Source organism: Myripristis murdjan, chromosome 21 (genome assembly GCF_902150065.1).
Source record: "Myripristis murdjan chromosome 21, fMyrMur1.1, whole genome shotgun sequence".
NCBI classification, from domain to species: Eukaryota; Metazoa; Chordata; class Actinopteri; order Holocentriformes; family Holocentridae; genus Myripristis; species Myripristis murdjan.
The window spans coordinates 31,633,424-31,656,067 of record NC_044000.1 but is presented as its reverse complement, the minus strand read 5'-3'; the positions used below and the strand labels follow the sequence as shown (position 1 = coordinate 31,656,067).

The following is a 22,644-nucleotide window of genomic DNA, read 5'->3' as shown; positions in this document are numbered from 1 at the left end:
GTCCAAACTGTGGTGCAGATTTTTAATGGAAGTCTATAGGAGCTATGCTAAATAAAAACCAACTTGTTAGTAAGCGGTGTTTGCAACCATTTTTTGCACACGCAATGCAAAGACATGTGACTTTCCCCTTTTCAAAAAATACATTTAGTGTTTTTTTTTTTTTTTTGAGGGTGCAAATGAGTGATGATCACCTCTAAGAACTGCCAGCCATAAAAAAACGTTTGACCAAAAATGAATCGCTCGCACACCGACAGATGAGTAAATTGACTTTCTTTTGATCATGTTGATTTCAGTGACTCTTCAGTACCCTTTGCGTGGCATGATATTACAGCAGAACCGGCTTTCTCTGCGCTTTTCCGCCTCGTGTGCTCCGTGTGAGTTCAATAGGCAGCGCGAGAAGAGATTTTTCTTTACTATGTGCACATTAGGTTGCATTTTTTTGGTGTCTGAGCAGTCGGCGCTCTGTTGAAATAAAACAAGGGGGCAAGGCCGCTTCTGAGTAAGAGCACATGTGAGGAAGCGGTAATATGAGCCACGAGGGCGCCGTCTCTTCATTACTGACCTGCGAAGCATCAGACTCTTCACTGACACTTTTGTGCTCTGAAGAGGGAGAAAGCAGTGAAACAAGACTGTATGGAAATAGGGGTTTTAAATGGCCTACTTCCCTTGCTTTTAGCGCCGAGTGCTCTTCGCCTCTCTCTTTTCTTTTAATGCCACAGTGCCTCACCTTCTCCCGGCTGAAGTGTCCTTTTCTATATAGTGTGGCAAAGTGAACACCTGAGCCTCTGACTCTCTGACACTTTCGTCCACCTCCACATCACCGTCATCCAGAGCCATGAGGGTTTCTGCTTTTCTTCTTCTTTCTCTTTGTGTGTGTGTATGTCCTACTATCACTGGCTGGCCTAGCTACTCACACAAACACATACACACTTTATTGAAAAGTCTTGGTGTGGAAATGTGATTGACGCAATATGAGGTCGTATTTATTTTGAAAAAAAAACAAAAAAACAAAACAGATTTGGCCTTTTTATTTTTCTCCGTCCACCGTTTATTTTCTGGCCTCTGGAGTTGCTCACCTCCGTCTCCAGGAAGCGGCGAAGGGCTCTCTTCTTCTTGATGCTCTTCCTGCGGACGGACACCGCCACGCTCAGCACCACGATCACCACCACGAACAGACCGCCGATCACGCCCGCCGCGATGAGGGGGGTCCTGCAGGGGAGGAAGGATGATGAGGACGTTGAGAAACAGCAGGACCGGAGGACGTCAACGACAGAAGGTGGGGAGAAAAGGGACGGAAAGGTCGAATAGGAGGAAGGAGAGTAAACGCAGTGAACAGGGAGGAAGAGGAGGAGAGGAGTGAGCGTCGCTGTCTCACATCCCGCACGCTAAAATCACATCTCAAATGACGGCAAGCATTAAGGAAAAACAAACCTCTTTACCTTGACTTTTAGTGTGTTTTCTCACCAGGCTTTCAGCTGGTAATCAAACATCCCCGCATGCCCTCTCGCCAAAGTTGAAGCCGAGATCAAAGACACGGAAATTACCGTCGGAGTGAATTCCCTGCACCGCGCCGACGCTGTCATGTGAAATAAAGCCTCTCAATAATCTTCCTGATATGGCTTCCCGAAATGTCTGCAGAGCTGCTGCAGAAAGGAGCGGGCAAAGATGGCTTCCCAGCATATATCCCACCCTCCCCACCACCACCACCTCCACCTCCACCACTTTTCGAGCTTTAATGAAAGGAGCTAATTTGGCTGAAGCGAGCTCACACTCTCTGCCTTAAATCAGTGGGGAAAAAAGCTGTTAGCTGGTACTGTATATCACAGGCTGAGGTAGGCGCCCCATTAAACGTTATCATACTCAAAACCGCCTCATCTGAAGTGAAATAATTCCCCATCTCTGCCTCATCTGTCTCCTCGGCAGCACAGAGATGGTTTTCGGAGGTGCAGAATTCAGATGAATGGGGCTGCAAAATGGCGAGGAGAGAGCCTGGTGTGGCGTCAGGATATGAGAAAAGTTTTCAGGCCCTCTCTCTAATGGCTGTCCCAAACGTGGAACGTGGAGGATAAACAGGAAAAGGCCCCTAAAAACTCAACAACCGACATCATTAAACCTTGGGTGCCATATTGTAATCAAAACCATAACGGAGAGTTGACTTCATTCTAGTTATAAGTTGGGAAATTTAAATTTGATCTAACAGGGGGAAACAAGTTGATTCATGAGAAAATGTAAGGATTTCTCCCAGACAGAAATGCGACGCCTGAAATCGCAACCGCCTCTCCTAACCGTTGAGAATTTTCTCAATTAATTTTTGGATGTAAAATAGTCGTTTGATTATCCTAATAATGTACCCCCATGAAAAATAACAACACAAAAATGTCAGTAGACTAATAGACAGGCACAAATAAACACATATTTGGATCGCTTTCGCCAACAAGACAGACAACCTAACAGACAGATGAGCTGCTTTCACGAAATATCCTTCTTGCAAATATTTAACCGAGGCGCTCCCACGGAAATCTGCCAGAAACGCTGAAGTTAAGAGGGCTGTTGCTATGGAAACGACACGCCGTTTCAACTCATCTCGTTAATCTTTGATGTAAATGATTAGTTAATGGGAGAGCATGTCGTTGGGTTTTACTTATGAGCTTCTATTTTGACATACTGAGATTTTATTTTGACATAGTTCATCCTTTGTATTGTTTCAGGTGTTAAGGTAATACAGTGTTTCAAACGATGCTCACTTGTTATTAATTATTAGCAAAGAACAAAGGGACTGACTCAGAAAATGTAACAGTTTTTTTTTAGATCGACATCCTGTTATTCGACTAAATTGACTATTTTTACAGTGGAAAAGGAACAAAAGTAATGGGAGTTTATTTGATGGGGACTTGATCAGCAGTTTAAATGGAGTGTATCTTTATCCCACATGCAATGCATTCGATATGGAAATAGAAATAATCCTCTGCTTGGGAAATCCAACCAGGAAAAGCGTGGATATCAAACAGTCGGCAGTAGTTTGAGTAGCAGGTGGAGTAGGAGTGCGGCGATCCGTTAAGATAAATATGAGCGGAGGCGCATTTTAATGTCAGGTCTAAATATAAAATCGCATCAAAAATATGATACTAAAGCTAAGGAAGGCAGGTCAGATCAGCCGGGCCAGCCGGTGGCTCCATCCCCCCAAAATCCATCTAACCGAGGCGCAGTGCTCCCTCTGTGCTGTCGGCAATGTCTCAGGTGTTTTTTTTTGTTTTTTTTTTCCTCCCCTGTGTGAAGGTGTAGATCTTAATCATTTGAGTCTGCGGTCGTGACTCTTCGCCGGGACGCTGTATCTCCGTCGCCATCGACCGACCCCTGCAGCACGCTTGGGATACCGAGCATCGATCAGCTGATCCCCCGGAGAAACAGGAAATTTATCTGGTTATCTGTCTGACTCGGTTTGTCTCAGCAGCTGTTTATAATATCAACCTATTGATTAGGGAGGGGACCTCATGCTTACCCCATGATATGATTTAATATTCAAATGATGTGATAGATGAAAGTCCATAATCAACAAAGTCTGACTGCACAAAATGATGTTTACCTGTGGCTCACAAGTCTTCAGCCATGGTGCCAGCTTGCTAACATTTAAAAATGACAATGTTATGATGTGAAAATAACATTACGTGACTGGAGAGATTGTGAAAATGTGATTGGACGTGCTGTCTCATTTGTAATTATTTAATTTTTCTGCCACAGGACACATGATATGTTGAACTGTTGACATATCGTCCCCATCTGTCTGTCTTATGGAGGACACACAGTGACATAATAACAACTACATCTTCCACTAAACCCATCAGTTAATATTGAAATGTATATATAAGTCTATTTAAGTAAGTCTATAAAGGTCAGTTCAATGTATTATTCAATAAATGCTTCAACAAGTAATTTAACTTATTCTATAAATCAGTAATATAGTTATTTATTAATATTTATTGTCTGGCTTATTTACACAAGTATTTATGAATAGATACTGCATATTGGAGTATTCACTGCTGTTTTTGTTCATTTATTTCTGCATTCACTGAAGGATATGTTCAAGTACGTATTGATGGATTTAGTGAAAGATATATTTATTAAGATGTTCCTCTGCGGCCTTCACAGTTTCTGTTGTTCTCTTGCAGCTCTGTTACGACGCCAGAGGGGTGGAATATCTTCTCTCTTTTCCCTTCGTGTGAAGACGTTTGTCTTTCCTCTGCCCCATCCCGTCCTGCCCCATCCCGTCCCGTCCCATCCCGTCCCGTCCCGTCCCGCACGGCCCGGCTCTGTTCTAGTTATTTCGGGGGTGAGTGTTGCGCTGCAGGTCCGCGTTCCAATTAGCACTTGACGAGTTGTGTGGTTTTGGCTGCTTGTGCTGCCCTGTCGTCCATTTTTTTGTTGTATTTTTTATTTTTTGCTCGTTGCGGGCCCTCTGTCATCCCCTTCAACCCAAACACCGAGTCTCAGACGGCGCCCGGCGGTCCCGAGTGCCGGCCGACGCCAGGCGGCTTCTCTCATGAAATTCTGAATCCATTTGCTGGAAACTGTTAGTGGCGTTTCGCTCCCCTTTTCTCTCCCTCCGCCCCAGAACAAAATCTAAAGCGCTATCAATTTATCAAGAACCAGGCAAATTGCCTGCGTATACACACACACACACACACGCACACACACAAAAGCATTAAAGACACACACACACACAGATATTTGGCCTCAAAGGTAGCCATTAATCAGAGACTTTGCTTACTGCGATTCTTTTTCTTTGTGTTTGTGTGATTGTGTCTGTGTATGCGGCTGTGGGAGCTTGTGCATGTGTGTGTGTGTGTGTGTGTGTGTGTGTGTACGTGCCTCTGTGCTATGTGTGTATGCATGCTTGAGCACAGAGGCAATCCTCAGTAAAGAGACTTGTACCTGTCCATCCAGCCGATGCAGTCTTGCAGTCTGGGTCCAAGGCACCTAGGTAAACAAACAGAAGACAAGCAGAGAAAATTAAACGGAAGAAATGGATCTTTAATTTGCTTTGTACCTGAAAATGAAGTGATCCTCCAGTTCAGTGAGCTGAGCCATCTCCACCAGGGCCGCCCATGCTAAAATGCCGAAAATGTATGCATTTGTAATTGTGAGTATTCCAATCAATAAATCAATCGATCAGTAGTAAACTGATTAGTAAATTGGAGTGTGCGTTCCTTAGATGTGATTTACTGTATAATAACTGCAAGGTAACAGGGCTGTCATATCTTTAACTTGTCTTAGTGTCACCTCTGCCAGTGTCGACTACTCCAACTACAGCTGTCTGTCAAAGTGTGTGTGTGTGTGTGTGTGAGAGAGAGAGTGTGTGTGTGCGTGTGTGCGCGTGTCCAAAGGAGACTCTGTGGGTTATGACGGAGAGATGAAGGGATGCTGTGATATGGCACTTCTCATCACTTGAAAAACACTTCAAAGTAGTGAAGACAGAGAGCGAGCGAGCGAGAGAGAGAGGAATAAAAATGTCTCTCTCTCTCTCTCTTTTTCTCTCCCACTCTTTTCTCTGACTGCCACTTCCTCCTTCTCAATTCAATTCAATTCAATTCAATTCAATTCAAAACACTGTTACTTGCAACGACGACGGGAAAGATACAAAATAAATGGCAGAAACCGGTTTTGGTAAAGAATCTCCACATGCAGGCTGGGTCAAAGCAGTTTCAGCATGAATAAAAAAAAATCCTGAAAGTGAACGGGTAGAATGACAAGAGAAGGACAAGTATATCATATTTTCATGTGGTATTATATTTTCATAGGAGCCTTCTGCCACAGTAAGGGTTGTACTGTCTGTTTAGAGCCGCCCATGCTGCAAGAGTCTGATGTTTGAATGTGTAGAACCATGGAGAACGGAGAATAATGGTGTTTTCCCTTCAAATCAATATATTAGGTTGGAGCTGCGGCTATTTTTATGTGTACCACGTGGCTTTTGGCTTGGACACTGAAGTATTTAATAGGTTTTATCAAATGAAATGTACATGTCTGATGATGCTAGGCAGTGGTGGACAGTAACGGAGTAAATTTACTTGAGTACTGTACTTAAGTACAGACTCTGAGGATTTGTACTTTACTTGAGTATTAGATTTCTTTGATACTTATTACTCTTACTCGAATACATTTCCAAGACAAATATTTTTACTCTTAAATTTCTAGGAAGGCTGAAAAGTACTCGTTACTTTAAGGTCGGTTGTGTTTTTTTTTTTTTTGTTTTGTTTTGTTTTTTTCTAAAATGCTATTGGACACAAGCTGTGTTTGTCAAAGAAGGAAACCTATCACAGTACACGTTCTCCACTGGGATCTACGTAAAAGCAGAAATACATCATCCCCTACCCATATAAGGATAACGCCAAAGTAACCACGCTCTTTGGACTCACAACAACTCAAAACAAGATCACGACAATGGCGGCAGAGTTACAAGGTCCTATAAATTGAAAAAATTACAGTAATTCATTGATGTGAAAAATAAGAAATTTACTCTTACTTTTACTTTAAGTACCTTTAAAAGCAAGTACTCTTTTACTCTTACTCAAGTAACATGTCAACTGAGCTACTTTTACTTGTAACGGAGTAAATTTTGACCAGTAGTATTTTTACTCTTACTCAAGTACTGGGGTCCAGTACTCTGTCCATCTCTGCTAGGTGTGCTAGTTTGCAGATGTTGGCCAAGGTTAACAGGAGAGTCTTTGCTAATGTCCGCTTTCAGGTTGGAGAGCTCTGACAGCTGCCTGAGTGTGCCTTGTGTAACACACACACACACACACATTCAAATGTTCACAGTTCATTTAAGTTCCCATCTCAAAGAACAGCCTATTCTCGCTCCCAGGCCGTCAGATACTGCAGCTTTTCACAACCTTCTGTGTCCGACAGCGACCCAAAAAGCACCCGTCCGGAGACAAAGGCGCTCTTTGGTGTCAGTGTGAAACGTGGGGGATGGCGGTGTGTGTGTGTGTGTGTGCGCCGCAGGACCTTCACACACCAGACCCGAGTTCAATTCCTGTTTCCAGCAAGACCTTTCATTTGCGACCATGTCCAGTTTCCATTTTGTCATGTAAACCTGTCTCTAACCTTAACCGAGTAGGTTTCTTACCTCAACCTAAACTTTCCCTAACCTTAACCAAGTAGCTTTGTTACCTAAACTGACCTTCCCCTGTCCTTAACTAAGTAGTTTTGTTACATAAGCCAACCTTTCCCTAACCTTAACCAAGTAGTTTTGTTACCTAAACCTAATGTTTCCCTAAACTTAACAGTCATTTTGTTACCTGAACCTAACCTTCTGTAGTTTTGTTACCTAATCCTAACCTTCCCCTAACCTTAACCAAGTAGTTTTGTTACCTAATCCTAACCTTCCCTTAACGTTAACTACGTAGTTTTGTTGCCTAACCCTAACCACATGACACTGACACGTGATAAAAATGAGAAAGCCCAATGCGTCTCATCCTGACAACAAAAGGTGCCTTTGGCGTCGGCATCAGATGCGAGATGGGGCGTGATGAAGCTGCAGTATCTGACGACCTGGGAATCAGAATGTGTTGCCAAGAACTTTAATCACCATTTTATTCCATTCCATTTATTCAATTTTATTCTATATTACATTATACAATTTTTATTAATGACATTGTTTTATTCTCTGAGTGATTGTCAAGCTCATCTCTATGCAGATGATACTGTTATCTACTGCATTGCAGATTCCGCACAGCTAGCTGTTCAGAACCTACAGCTCTCATTTAACGCCCTTCAGAACACACACAACTAACAAAACAAAATTCATGTTGTTCTCTCGGGCCAGAGATATAGCTCACAATAACCTTTGTTTAACAACTAAAAATGGAATTAGCATTGAAAGAGTTACAGCATACAAATATCTTGGAATCTGGCTCGATGATAAATTCACTTTTAAATTTCATATAGAAAATCTAGTGAGTAAACTGAGGCAAAAACTTGGGTTCTTATATAGGAACAAAACCAGCTTTCCAATGATTAGCAGAAAGAGGGTGGTAGAGGCAGTCTTTCTGTCCGTTTTAGATTATGGAGCTGTGGTCTACAGAGGTGCTTCTCCCTCCACCCTTAAGCCTTTAAATGCAGTCTACCACTCTGCTCTTAGATTTATCACTGGTGCAAAATATGATACTCACCATTGCATTCGTTATGATGCAGTCGGTTGGCCGTCGCTTAACCAAAGGCGCAACAAACATTGGTTTCAGTTTATTTTTAAGGCCTTAATTGGTAAGCAACCTTTCTGCATCACATCCTTATTGGAACGGAAAACAGGTCCTCACCTGACCCGTTCCAATGACTTAATGTTTCTTCGCCCAAAATCCCAAAAAAAAGCCCAAAATCCTGGAATGCTCTCCAAAGCACTTTAAAACTGGAAAGTCTACACTCTTATGCAGAATTTAACTCTATTATCACTAGCCACTGTGTTTCTAATTGTAACTGTTTTAATTGAAGTCCAGGCGCATTCCTAATTCTGCAAAAGCCAGTTTTATAACTTTATTAACGGTGTATGATGTGTATTTCCTTTTCTTTCTGTTTATTATGTGTATCTCCTGTCATTATAATGTATGAGGTATATCCCATTTGTTGTTGATGTATTTTAAAGTGTATCTCGGCGGCATTGTAAAAGAGGGAAACCTCAACTGTCTTCCGAGAATAAATACAGGCTTCAATCAATATAAATGAGCGCAGCAAAATGACCGTTCTGCACCATTCACGTTCTGCAGCTTAGCTCTAGCCTCCTTGTTTAGGAGTGTAATCGCCTCAAGTTTGGTTGGAGTTTGTGATGCTGCCAGATTAACTCCGTCACTCAATCCCAGTTTCGGGACAAGTTGTGTGAGGGAGGTTTGACTTGACTGTGAAAGCTTTATCACGGTGAGAGGCAGGTTGCTGTTGTTTTGTACTCGCTGCAGAAATGTGTTGGCTGTTTTGAATGATTAGAAATAAAGGATATGGTCCCGTCTCTGTCTGCCTGTCTCTCCCTCTCCCTCCCCCGGCTTGTTTTTCAGCGAGCCGCCCGGCTTATAAAGCTGTATCTTTTGACAAAGTGTCAGCCCGGTGTTTTCCATTTACAACTACATTGCTATGCTTGAGCGAGCTGGAGGCTGTCACTCAGGAGACAAGAAAAAAAAAAACAGTCAGAGAAGTGACAGAAGCCCCCTGTGGAGTAAGATACAAAATGATGTCTTGCCAACCCTTGTTGAATATTACATTTAGGGATCAGTGGCTAGTGAGCAAACAGAGAGTGGCAAGGTACTCCGATGACTCCTCTTTCGCTTCCATTCCCTCTCTCTTCTCTGTTTATCTCTTTCTCTTCTTTCGGTCGTGCAAATTGTCGTAATTACCAGTTTGTGTCTGCGAGCGGCGGATTGTGAGGAGTTGTTTTTGCGAGCGGGTATTGGTTCTTCCTCTGCAGTCTCCTTACAAAACAGCTTAGCATGCGGGCGTTTCGGGGCAAATTTAGTCCACTTTTTCCAAACATTTCTGAGACTCAACACACCGTCTCAGATCTGTGACTTTGTTGAGCAGCTGGACTGACTTTGACTTCGACTTTTCAATGGGAACCGGACGGCGGGAGAAACATATTGAGCAGCAAGCGGGCAGGATTTGTCTAATCTCGTGGTAATATTAGTCATTCAGACTGCTGATGTGAAGCGTTTCCCAAACAGAGCGCATGCCAAGCGCAGCAGAAAATGCACACAGAGCGACGCACCATGACTAAGATGAAAATCAGTGAAGAAAACAGGTTTATTTTGTTGAAATGCTGCTCAAAATGCATTAAAAGTACATGAGGCCACTCAAAATATGGGTGCAGAATGGGCTATCATATACCATTAACAAGAGAAAAGCATGAAAAACAAACACCTCGCATGGAAACATATAAGGAAACATATATAGCCCCTCTCCTACCAGTGATGGGTGGCAACATATCAACAAGTAATACTATTACTTTCCCCAGCAATACCTTGTGTAACAAATTACTATTATTTCAGTTAAATTAGATACCAACCAAAAATGTTCTTATTTCCCCTCTAAATATCAAATTGATGTTGACTTATCCCAAATCTGTGCCCCAACCACCTCCGTCCATTAATTTCCCTCATAATTAGTCATCATCCTCTCACACTGATAAAGCTTAACCAATTCGGTTTGGCTGCACAGATGAGATAAACGGACTAATCCTGATTTTTTTTTAATGTAAGAAAAGGATGCACTCGCCAATTTTGGGGTGTAGTGGAGAGGTAATACAGCAAGTAATGTAAAAACTGAGAGTCATATGTAAAATACCAGCGATATTTTTGAAAGGTGTTGGGAGTCATGACTGATTTGTTGCTTGGTTTGATCCCGACAGCGCTGCCCCCCCGCTGCGCCGGGCCCCTGGTCCTCCTGTACTCACCCCTGGGTGCAGTTGGCGTGGCAGGGGTGGCACTCGTTGTTGGCCTCGGCGTACTTGAATATGAAGCTGTTGGCACCCTGCAGGCCATCCGGACACTTCTCCACACAGTTAGGGCCGTCTTTGAAATGGAGGCACTTCACACAGTGATCTGGGCCCTAGGAGAGGGGCAGGAAATTACAACAATGACTTATTATTATTATTATTATTATTATTATTATTATTATCTTTTTTTTTTTAACATTTTATATACTTATTTAGATCTACAATATGAGCTAGGGATAATTGGAATAATTGGAAAATCACCTAGAAATTAATCAAAGTCTACTATAATAAATAAATAAATAAATAAATAAATAAGAAAAAATAGAATAAATTGTATAATTGTATACATTTTAAATAATTTATATAATTTTAAAATAATAAAATAACGTAAAATAATATAAAATAAAATAAAATAAAATAAAATAAAATAAAATAAAATAATATAAAATAAAATCCACCAGTAATGACTGTCCGTATTGGCAATCTCTGCTCAAGCCTGCACTACAACATGAATTTTAGTCATTCTTACAACGGTAAACTCTGGTGTGTGTAACCACATGACTGCATGTTTCCCAGCATTAGCGTTAAAAATCTTGGCTAATGCAGTGTCTGAGAAGAAGTACCTGCAGTTGAGACGGTGTGACAGAAAAACAAAAAAAACAAACAAAAAAAAAAAAAAATGAGAGAGACAAAGAGCCACCAGGAGATGGGAGAGGGTGAGCAGAGACGGAAGCAGAGAAGAAGCTCCTGCAGAGGAAAGAGTGGACGTGCTTACAGAATAACAGAGCGGAGGACAGAGAGGGGTAGGAGAGAGCGAGCGAGGGGGAGAAATGGAGGGATGGGAGGGGAGAAAGCAGACGAGACGCATAAAGCAGCGCGAGCAGAGCCGGTAGATAATAACCATCGCTCACAGCACACACAATGACCATAACAATCCGCCTAGAACAGGATTTATGGAGCTAATATAGGCGAGGGAGGAGGCAGGGGAGGAGAGGCAGAGAGGGGAAGAGCTCTCGCAGACAGAGCCGGTATCAACAACAAGCCTAAAGAACATCTCAATGACAAACAACACACACACACACACACACACACACACACACACAGCAGCCAGAAATGTGACGCACAGCCACTCATACACTCATGGACAGTCGCTGACATCCAAATGTACCCACATAATAACAAAACGCACATATATCAATGTATGTATGACAAATATAGATAAGACATAAGTATATGCACACACACACACACATGCACACTGAACAATACACACACACACACACACACAAGGTGGAGGGATGATACCAAAGACAGATAACTAATCTGAGCTCTGGTATGTGGAGGCACACATACTGCACTAGCACTCATTCATACATAACTCAGTGTTTGTGTATGGGCTTGTGTGTGTGTGTGTGTGTGTGTGTGTGTGTGTGTGAGTGTGTGAGCATGCATCTGCCCTGGCATAATTATGCAAATTGAAAGTCTCGCTGGCTTTAGTGTTGAGCCCTGCACTCTGCTTTTATGAGGGTCTTCCCACCCATGGCTATTTGTGTGTACGCATATGTGTGTGTGTGTGTGTGTGTGTGTGTGTGCATAGATATAAATGTGTGTGTGTGTGTATCCAATAAACCCATCACAGCTAAGTGATATGACAGAGCAAACAAACAGCGCTTGGTCCAGCAGAGCATCCGGCCAACCAAACCAAATCTGACAGGGAGGCCAAAACACACAACCACAAATTTAAATTTGTGTGCTTGTGCGCTTCACCCTGCCACTTAGTGTGTGTGTGTGTGTGTGTGTGTGTGTGTTTCAAGTTGTGTGTCTTCCTCAGCCCATTATAGCGCTACTCACTACAGTGTCTTATGAAAAGCCTCGTTCGGGCACGATCAGGTGCATCATCAGCGGCGATTTACAAGAGCTTTTACTGTGATATAACACACACACACACACACGCACACACACACCGCCTCCTCACGCTGTATATCTGCTTGGCATCTATGGAAAATGGCGTGAAATATATCACTATAGAAAACCGCCCATTCCACTGTGAAATCACTACCATGCCAGTCAATGGGATTTACTGTGCAAAAGTGTTAATGACTGGGAGGAGACATAAAACGGGGCATCATGGAGGAAATTGCAGCAAAATAAAAGGACAAGCAGGAAACAGACGATGTGGCGGCTGCGGATATAACACGGCTCAATCCTCACAAGGGGACGTGTTTTATTTAGAGTCCTCGCGTTGCGCCGTTAAAGTGAAAAGTTTAAGTTTCAGACAGAAGCGGCGCCGCCATCAGTTTGATCTCATCTGCGTCACGTCCCCGGGAATGTCGAGCACACGCACGCATACGCCGCGGTGTGTTCGCGTGTATTCGCACGCACGCTCGCACCTGCGTGTGTGTGTGTCTGCTGAAGTGTGTGTGTTGAGGTCGTGATGCTCAGTGATCGGCTTGCAGGCAGCAGAGGACATGGCAACCGAGTGAGCATTTCACGCACAGAGCCATGTTGTCAACTTGTACATCACAACATAAATCTGCACAAATTTACCCAATAAAATGTGACAACACAGTAAAATATATACCATCAAACTATTGTCCTTAACAAGTAACTAATTTACATTTACTCAGCTTTTTTTGTTTACTTGTTCTTTTGAGTTTTGCAGATCTACATCTACATTTTAATCTGTATTTTAAATCAGATCCGGTACAGAGAACAAATGATCAATGACAGATTGTGGAACCTTCCACAATAAAAGCTCAGTCAGGAGAGGAGGAGTCAGCTTCAAGTCTCTTCTTCTCTAATCTGGTTCTTCTTTTGGTCATTTATGAATTTCACAATAAAACCTACATGATGAAAAGTTAGGGTTAGTAGAGAGTAGAGAGTCCTCACTTCAATCAACCCTCGATACTTTGGTGTAATGTCCCTTTAAAAGCATGCCGTGTGCAGCGTGTTCTCTCCTCCTTTTCTAACTGCATGGAAAAGATCCCAGCTAACACAGTTACTGTTTGGAAAAAGGAGCTCAGTCACTTTTACTGCCAGGACATTTGACATGAGACACTTTGGACTTTTACTGCAGGACATTTTTACTGCACTACTTCTACTTCTACTGCAGTCACATACCAGCAGAGGAACAGTACTTCTACTTCTACTGCAGTCACATACCAGCAGAGGAACAGTACTTCTACTTCTACTGCAGTCACATACCAGCAGAGGAACAGTACTTCTACTTCTACTGCAGTCAAATACCAGCAGAACTGTAGTATTTCTACTGGAGTTGCAGTTTGTAGTACTCTGTCCACCGCTGGTCTCTAATCGAAGCTGGGTTATGTGAAACATTCAAATCAAAACTCAAAACCTTCGTGTTTTTTTTTTTTTTTTTCGTGATTTTTTAACCAAACCAGAGTTTCTAATCCTAAATCTGAACTCTATCAACCTCAAATTGTTGTTGCTGTAACTGTAATTGGGCTGGGCGATATCTCGAGATTTTAATTTATACTGATACATTTCTAAACGTGATATGACACGGGACAGTATCGTTTCTATCGATATAGTTCATTTTGCATTAAAATAGCAATACATGTTAAAAAAGGTGCCTGTGTGACATTTGGCACGTGGCTTAAACTTATAATTGAATGTTTTATTTTAAGGGTTAGCCTCTGAAAAAAAAAGAAACTAACAGGGACGCTATGCTGTAACGCTTTGGGGGAAACCCCAATTACTGGAGAGCCTACAAAAAGCTACACTTGGGAGACTTTGAGAGATATTTTTTTCCATATCCTTCAAGTATCTTTGACTATTTTTTCTGTTTTTTTTTTTTTTTTTTTTCTGAGCACAAATTCTGCACAGAAGGAAATAAAGGCAGGTCCTGAATAGATGCAGGCCACAAATGCAGGTCGGTTGCTTTTGATGATTAAAGCAAATAAAAGCCCAGGCTGGTAACTGAAGTTTGAGCTCACATCAAAATCAAACGCGAATTTTGTTCCTGTCGTCTCAAAACAAACAAAACAAACAAAAGAGGTTGTACCTGCGGACTACATTTGGCGAGATGTTTGCACAGGTTTTCCCACAATGCCGCAGGCTGTTTTATCTACATCAACATGATTCAGTCTGTCTCTTGTTGGAGCTGTGGGCTGTTACTTGGTGATGACTGTCTTTGTGGTTTGAAGTGTGCTCCTGACTCTGGGAATTGACATTTTGACATGTTGAAGTTCACCGGGTTGGTTGATTGGCATGTAGGATGTGTCTGCAGCTGATTGGCTGATGGGACTGGCTCCTGATTGGCTCACATCCAGAGAAACAGCTGATTGAAAGGCTGTGAGCAGCGGCTATAAAAAGCAAAGTCTGCAGGCAGAGCAGATCTCCTTGTTTCTGGCTTCCCACCCAGATTGAGACTATTTCCGTCTCATGTGAGCAGCTCCTGGAGAGACGATGCATTCAGTGGCCGAAACTTTTGTCAGATAATCTTTAGATTGCTGCTGACATTACTGTGTTTTGCAAGTAGTTTCTGTCTATTCTTTTCTCTTATTCCCTTTTCCTCCTGCCTTTGCTTTGCCAGGAACCCTTACCAAAAAGGAGTATACTCAAGTATACTTATAAGTATACTTTTTATGAACTAAGTATACTTTCTGTGAACTAATACTTAGGTAAGTATACTTTTCAGATTACTTTGAATGTACTATCAGGAATATACTTAACAAAAGTATACTTAGTTTATACTGACGAGTACACAGACAAAGTTTAAGTATACTCCAAGTATAACATACTTGATATACTTTAAGTATATTATCCAATAGTAGTTAAAACTTAGTACAAGTATATAAAAATGTTGTACCTGCTTGCAACATGGAGTGTTATTTTACTGTATTAGCTGGCTTGTTGTATAGCTATTTTACACACTGGCTGCTTTGAGGTAGTTGCCATAACACATACACTGTGAGTGAACCTGTAGTGTACACCCTTACCAAAAAGTAGTATACTCAAGTATAATTATAAGTATACTTTTTATGAACTAAGTATACTTTCTGTGAACTAATACAAATTTTGCATCCTTATGCAACATGAAAACAGTTTAATTTAAGTATAAGTAAAGTATATTTCAAGTACATAGAGTATACGAATGGTTTACTTTAAGTAAAAGAGTAGTACAACTCAAGTACAGTATAATTTAAGTATACTTATATATAAGTAAAGTAACCATGAAGTTTACTCGAGTATACTCAAAAATGGGCCAAATCAGGGTACTTTTAGTATAAGTATACTTTGTAAGTATACTATCTAGTACATATGTAAGTACACTACTAGTACATACATACAAGTATACTTGGTAAGGAACGTATACTTGATAAAGTATACTCAAACTCCACTTAAGTATACTTGGAAAGGTAAACTAGAAGTTTACTTCTTTTTGGTAAGGGAAGTTAAGCTCAATATACTTTGGATTATTTTATTTAGTAAGGTAAATTACAGCCAGTTTCTTTTATTTGTTATTTTGGGCAGCGGCTCACCCTGAATCGTATTGCTTCCTGTAAGTGGAGTGAGTTTTGTTTAAGTCAATAAATACTCGTTATTTGGGAACTGTCACCGAGGCTGCTTTTGGAAGATGGGAACTGAAGATCACTTTGCTTCCTGTTACACCATTAGTATTAGAATGTGTGTCACACCATATGCACAGTGTGGCTGTGGTGTGAAGGCGAGCCATCCAACACAGAAATGTCAATATGCAAAGCAGCTGCCTCCCCTGGAGATGCCAGGGTCTGGCCTGTGGATGCCCTGTGTCCCGTGGCCAAACTGTCCCTGCTGTTTCACGCCAACTTCTGTTTGGCTCCATGCCGAGTGTCACTGAGCCATTTCCTACAGTGGGCAGCGACTCTCCCAGGACCACAACAACACATGTTAACCAAACGTGACATCTCCTCCCAAGCTAATTTGACATCATTTGCCCATGGCGGCTTATTTGCTGGATATTTACCGGTGGTAATTCTGCACCTCGCATGTAAAGACATCATTTTCTTCTTGGGAGAAGCTTTTGTTGCAGACTTTCTTCCTCTATCACACTATTTTTAAAACAGTGGAAAAGAGCCGGTTTGATTGCTTATAAATGAAGCCAGGTCCAGCACACCTGCTGATATTGTATTCCTCCTAATTCAGCCGTGCACGACACACATCTGGCCATGAAATTACCAGAAATCAGTTACCACGGCTTCGGCATGTGCACTGGGAGTCTTTGGCTTTCAGTTTGCAGAATGTGCAGCTGATTCACGAAAATAATGCCCTTTAGGTGTGTGTGATCTGAGTTTGGGATGAACGCTGCTTTCAGGTGCAATTTGAGCAGGTGAGGGAAGTGCAAGAGCAAGACCAAAGCAGCAAAAAACAAACAAAAAAAAAAAAAACGATCAAATATTCGCCAAACTATCTCGGGAATGTCAATTTGGCTGAAACTAGTTTTACCTGGGCATTTTAGAGAAGGTAAAACTCTGCAGGAATTACAATCGTGCGCAGATTCAGACAGCACTAAAAATTGCAGGTGTAACGATTATACTACCCCACCTCTACTCAAAAAAAAAAAAAAAAAAGTTACACATCATGGTGAACAACCTTGGAAAAAAAAAATCCTTTGTGGAGGATTGTACAGGCGTTGTATTGTTTTGGAGAAGGAGAAGAAGTGATCTGATGTAAAGTGGGAAGTAGAGCCGGTTCACCCTTGCAGCTCATCTTCCAGCCGACCTCCCGTGTCTTACGGTAAAGAAGCGTCTATACCTGCTGCATCTGCATCTGCATGTGCATCTGCTCCAGGCCCGGCATCCTCACCTCTTCCATCCATGACACAGGCTCCATTCATGGCTGCGGCTCTATCTTTAATATCTCTCCTCAGAGGGCAGTAGCCCTATCAAATCACAGTGTGTAAGGTGTAATGTAATTGCTATTGGCTCTGAGGCCATAACATGATTGCCGTAATCCATTTGTGTGCCTCTGCTGCGCATGGCGTCCACCCTGGGTCCCATGGGTTACCGTGGGACGCTTACGTTACACACCACTTGACAAGATACACACACACACACACACACAGGTTGACGTAAATAATATTGTCTAAATGCATATGCGGTGCCAGAATGTGTTTTAGTTCAGATTGTTGTCAAAAAATGTCTAAAATAATTAAATATTTAAATGAATGTGTACAGGAAACAGAAAATGAAGTTGCTGTTGCAGAGACTCGTCTGGCCTCTTGTTGTGGCCGGCCTTGCTAACAACAACAGCGTTTTGACAATTAATGGTGGCTGAACTGACAGTAACACCCATCTGCTTTAACAAAAAGCAGCTTAAAATGATCTGGCTAACAATAAATATAATGTAAGGTCATTCAATTCAATCAAGGCTAAGGACGTTCATGTCAAAGCCATTTATTCCCCATATACTCCAATATATAGAGAATATACTGGTGGCCCCAGTGGCTGGTCCAATAAGATCCTCCACATTTGAGGCCGTCAGGACTGCGTGTGACTTTAGTTTCAAACATTTAATTTAACATTATGGTGATATTCAATGCTGCTGGTCTGGAATGTGTGTAAAACCAAACCTTTTTCTTTGCTATAGTCTACCCACAAAAATAAATTTTCCAAACATTCCCCTAATCTCTGGCCTTTTCTCCGAGAACCGAAACCTCAACGCAAATTGCTCTCTTTGGGAGTGTATTGGAAAAAAAAAGATTAAAAAAAATCACAAAGCTAACAAAATGTTATGGTATTATATTCCTGAAATCTCTGGGTGACTGTATCTTTTTTATTTATTTATCAGGTTTTTATTTCATATTTATTCATTTGCTTTGCATATAATTTATTTCTATTATCATATTGTTTATTTACTAATTTATGTGTCCTTATGCAGCGTATACAGGACGGTTATTGAGACGCTTTGTCCGTACACTCGCTGGAGGGAGAATAACTTGACCCCTTGTAGACTATTGTCGCGAATTTGCCTCAAACCACTTCCAGTCTTAATGCAGCCGAGGTGGTGTGTGTATCCCACTGATGCTGTTGATGCATATTTCACACACACCAAGAATTGTATTGGAAGCACTCTACCACCAATAATTTAGCATCTGCTTGAAGGCAAAAACACAAAGAATTTATTTGTGTAGATAATTGTAAATAAATTCAAGCAGTAAGGGGTTAAAGGGCACCATTTTACATTTAAACATCAGATCGATGCACTAAATTGATTTTATTTGTAAAAAAGTAATGTTCATATGAATATAATTTCTACCAGCAGTGCTTGTTTTAAATATTTAATTGGCATTTCATTCTCTCAGACAGTAAGCTACAGTTTTATTTACCTTGATTTTTAAGCCCGTCTCCTAAAAATTACATTTCCAAACAACTAAACTGCATTCTCAATTATATTATTAACCATATCTTGTACATCATGTCGAGCAGAATTTTAGCCATTTTTGTTAACTTTAGCTACCAAAACTACTCGGGTTAGGGATAAAATCACTTTAATGTCTATCTGGACTCAAACTGGTCGCCTGGGTGAAAATCATCCTCCATCCTGCCTTCCTCCTGATGCAGAATTCAGACTACAGGCTAAGCTTACGGATACGGATGAAACGACCTCACAGACCGCCGTCCTCCTGCGGCGATGTGTTTAATGACCTCACAGACCACCACCGTCCTCCTGCGGTGATGTGTTTAATGACCTCACAGACTGCTGTCCTCCTGAGGTGATGTGTTCAATGACCTCACAGACCGCCGTCCTCCTGAGGTGATGTGTTCAATGACCTCACAGACCATCACCGTCTTCCTGCGGTGATGTGTTTAATGACCTCACAGACCGCCGTCCTCCTGCGGCGATGTGTTCAATGACCTCACAGACCATCACCGTCTTCCTGCGGTGATGTGTTTAATGACCTCACAGACTGCCGTCCTCCTGAGGTGATGTGTTCAATGACTTCACAGACCGCTGTCCTCCTGAGGCGATGTGTTCAATGACTTCACAGACCACCATTCTCCTGCGGCGATGTGTTTAAGGACCTCACAGACCACCACCATCCTCCTGCGGTGATGTGTTTAATGACCTCACAGACCGCCATCCTCCTGCGGCGATGTGTTTAAGGACCTCACAGACCACCACCATCCTCCTGCGGTGATCTGTTTAATGACCTCGCAAACCACCGTCCTCCTGCGGCGATGTGTTTAAGGACCTCACAGACCACCACCATCCTGCTGTGGCGATGTGTTCAATGACCTCACAGACCACCACCATCACCGAAACCGCCTCTGCTTGTGCCTTTTTATAGCAGGTTTGACTCTTTTTGACTCTGTGCTGCCCTCTAGTGGAGTCATTGCTTAACATCCAAGCATGTAGGCAGTGACGGCTACATGGAAACATATGCAAAGGGGGCATAAATGAGCCTTTAGTGATTACAGACAGTCTTCCAAAACACTACAAACATAATCCGAGACAAAATGCGCCGCCCTCAAAATGTGACTCAGAGTCAAGTTTAGTTGTATGAGAGTGTAATTTTTAGGCACAGTTTGTTATGCAAGTAAAAACCTGGCCGTGTGCCCATCTCTCACCTGAAAAAGCTGATCGCAGGACTGCCAGGTATCGAGTGGAGAGCCGAGGTAATCAAACCCTGCTCCAGCTAATCTCCCTTAACAACAGCAAACACTTTCAGCACTGAACACCCGGCGCGCTGGATGTGCTGGCCTTGGCATTTGCTTCCAGTGTACACACACACACACACACACACACACACACACATGCACCAACTACACTGGCTTTAGAGAATAAATCATGTTCCACACTTCTAAACTATACTGAGTGAGAAATCCACCGGCCGGCCTCTGATATGGTGTGATGGGACGCACAAGACAGCGTTCGGCCCCCTCGGCTCACATCTGTCACAAATCATCCCCATCTATCGAAAAAGCAAGATGAAATTTTAAGAGAAAGCGCAGGGTCAAGGGCCTCGCGTGGCCGTGGGTGCGCTGCGCAGACGGCGCTGACACACTCAAGGTTAGCGAGGGGGAAAGAAGGGGGTTTCTGCCGTGGCTTTTTCCAACGTCCAGCTGCTACCAAACAATCTCTCATGAGGCCGAGGAGCTGCGATCTTTCTCTGAGAACTGAAAAAGTTCATGTGGAGTGTGAAACCTACAATATAGAGCAACTTCTCTTCGTCCCAAATGAATAAATTGAAAAACACATGAAAAACAAACCGCAATCAAGCACGCAGTCACACATGAAGTGAACGCACACACACACACGCCTCGAACACACACTGGCAATAATGCTGAGCCTGGCTAAAACATTGAGTTGGAACATGAGACATAATCAATGGCGGCGCTGGAAGGCACACTTTGACTGCAAATGCAATTAATCACAATCTAAGGCGCGAGTCGTTTGGGTTTGCGGTGAGCGCGGCGACGCCCCGGCCTTTCACTGTTTTCTTCAAAACGGCAAACACTAATTCAACTTTGAGTTTGACGTCGGTGTGTGCCGTGACAACGGGACAAATATGCAGCCATTAAAGGAGCGCGGTGAGAAATCTGAATCTAAACTCAAATGCTTATGCATACTTATTTTTTTTTATCAACTGAGTCTTACCTCAATCAGACCTTAGTTTTTGCATAATGCACCTTTAAAGTGCATTTTGCCTGCAGCATCTGATGACATTTTAACTGCAAAAAAAATCCCCATCTTAACAAGTCATTTAGTTAAAAACTCCCCAGTGGGAGGAGATAATCCCCCGTTTCCAATGCAAATTCATTTTTTGCAGTTTTTATTTATTTATTTATTATTTTTCTGGGAATTTGAGTAAATATGTTGAAATAGGGAAAATCAGCCCATAAAAGACACTTGATTCAAGAAAATTCTGGAAAGCAGTCGACATTGCGTTGGAAACAAGTGGGATTCTCTCATCGCACTGGCACTCCTTTCACTCCCTTTCAAGACAAACAAGATTTAAATAAAAGGATTTGAATATGAGACTACAAGACTTTTTTTTTTTCCTAAAGAAAGCTTTTTTCTTTCTTTCTTTTTTTTTTTGCAGTGTATAATGCTAATTTAGTTTTGAAGAAACCAGACAAACTCTGCATTGATTTACAAAGGCAGCCTGTTCAGTCAAGTCTGCTGTTCTTTGTCAGCAGAGCGGCTCCAGGCTCCACATCAATACAATATCACAGATTAGAGTCTCGTCTCTGCGGCTTCTCGCTTTAACAGAAACAACACGAGGGCTGTTCACATTTCAGTGATGTAAAAATACCATCATGTGTATTCCTCTGTATGTGAACTATTCCCACTTAACCGCTGGATAAAGGCAGAGAAAAACAAGCCCCTCCAACTCCCTTTTTCTTCTTGTTATATTCTGAGGGCGCCTGCCGGAGTGAGAGGGGTCTCTTAGCCACGTCGTACGTGTCAAGAAAGTGAATGGCGGAGTCTGCCTCCACGTCTCGCTCGCCGTCTCTCGGGGAAAGCTTACCGGGCCGTGGCAGGTCAAGGAGTCATCGTCGGCTCGCTCGCACTGGGCGTCACACTCCACACACACCGAGCCGTTGGCAAACTCCCGAATATCCCTGGGAGAGATGATGAAGGAGGAGGGAGGCAGGGAGGGATGGAGGGGTTGACGTGGGTGGGGCAAAGAGAGAGAGAAAAGACAGAGAGGGATAAGAGGAGGGGAGCAAAACAATATTTGTGAGTAACGCGCTGTGATGTCTCTCCGGCCTCAGGCAATCCGGGACTACTGGAATGTTACAGATCAGTCAAACCCATAATAATCTGCATTCATCGTCCTGCGAGTTTGTTGTGAACATGTTAACATCTGCCGAGACTGGAGACACGATGGGAGCCAAGCGGCTCAGCGCCAAGGAGCAGATAACCCTCATTTGCTCACATCCACTCATTTAACAGTTCAACAGTATGCATCCACTGAGCAGCCACTTCCTCAGCTCCACCTGCCCAGTCGAGTGAAGTTCAATGCAACAGCTCTGCCATAAATTATTCCTTTTAACAAAGTTTATAATGTTCAGTTTGTGTTGACATTGTGCAGAATGTGTCACTTTAATTCTGTTTATTATTGAGGTTGTAGTTTGCAGAGGTCTTGTACAAGACTAAATTACATAGAGAGGTGTTTCTGATTTTTTGTCCTCCTTATTTATTTACAATGAGGGGGGACAGAATAT

The 22,644-nt window shown here is 42.4% G+C and overlaps 1 protein-coding gene across 2 annotated transcripts in view; it reads right to left on the bottom strand.

Annotated features, from left to right (window-relative positions):
• erbb4b (erb-b2 receptor tyrosine kinase 4b) overlaps positions 1-22,644 on the bottom strand; it is a 516,511-nt gene that overhangs the window by 96,689 nt on the left and 397,178 nt on the right. For both annotated transcript variants that reach the window (XM_030080353.1, XM_030080354.1), the window contains exons 14-17: positions 21,945-22,038; positions 10,427-10,581; positions 4,930-4,974; positions 1,077-1,209 (exon numbers count right to left, since the gene is read on the bottom strand). In XM_030080353.1, coding sequence (XP_029936213.1) covers positions 1,077-1,209; positions 4,930-4,974; positions 10,427-10,581; positions 21,945-22,038 — 427 coding nt within the window. The remainder of the gene's footprint in view (positions 1-1,076; positions 1,210-4,929; positions 4,975-10,426; positions 10,582-21,944; positions 22,039-22,644) is intronic.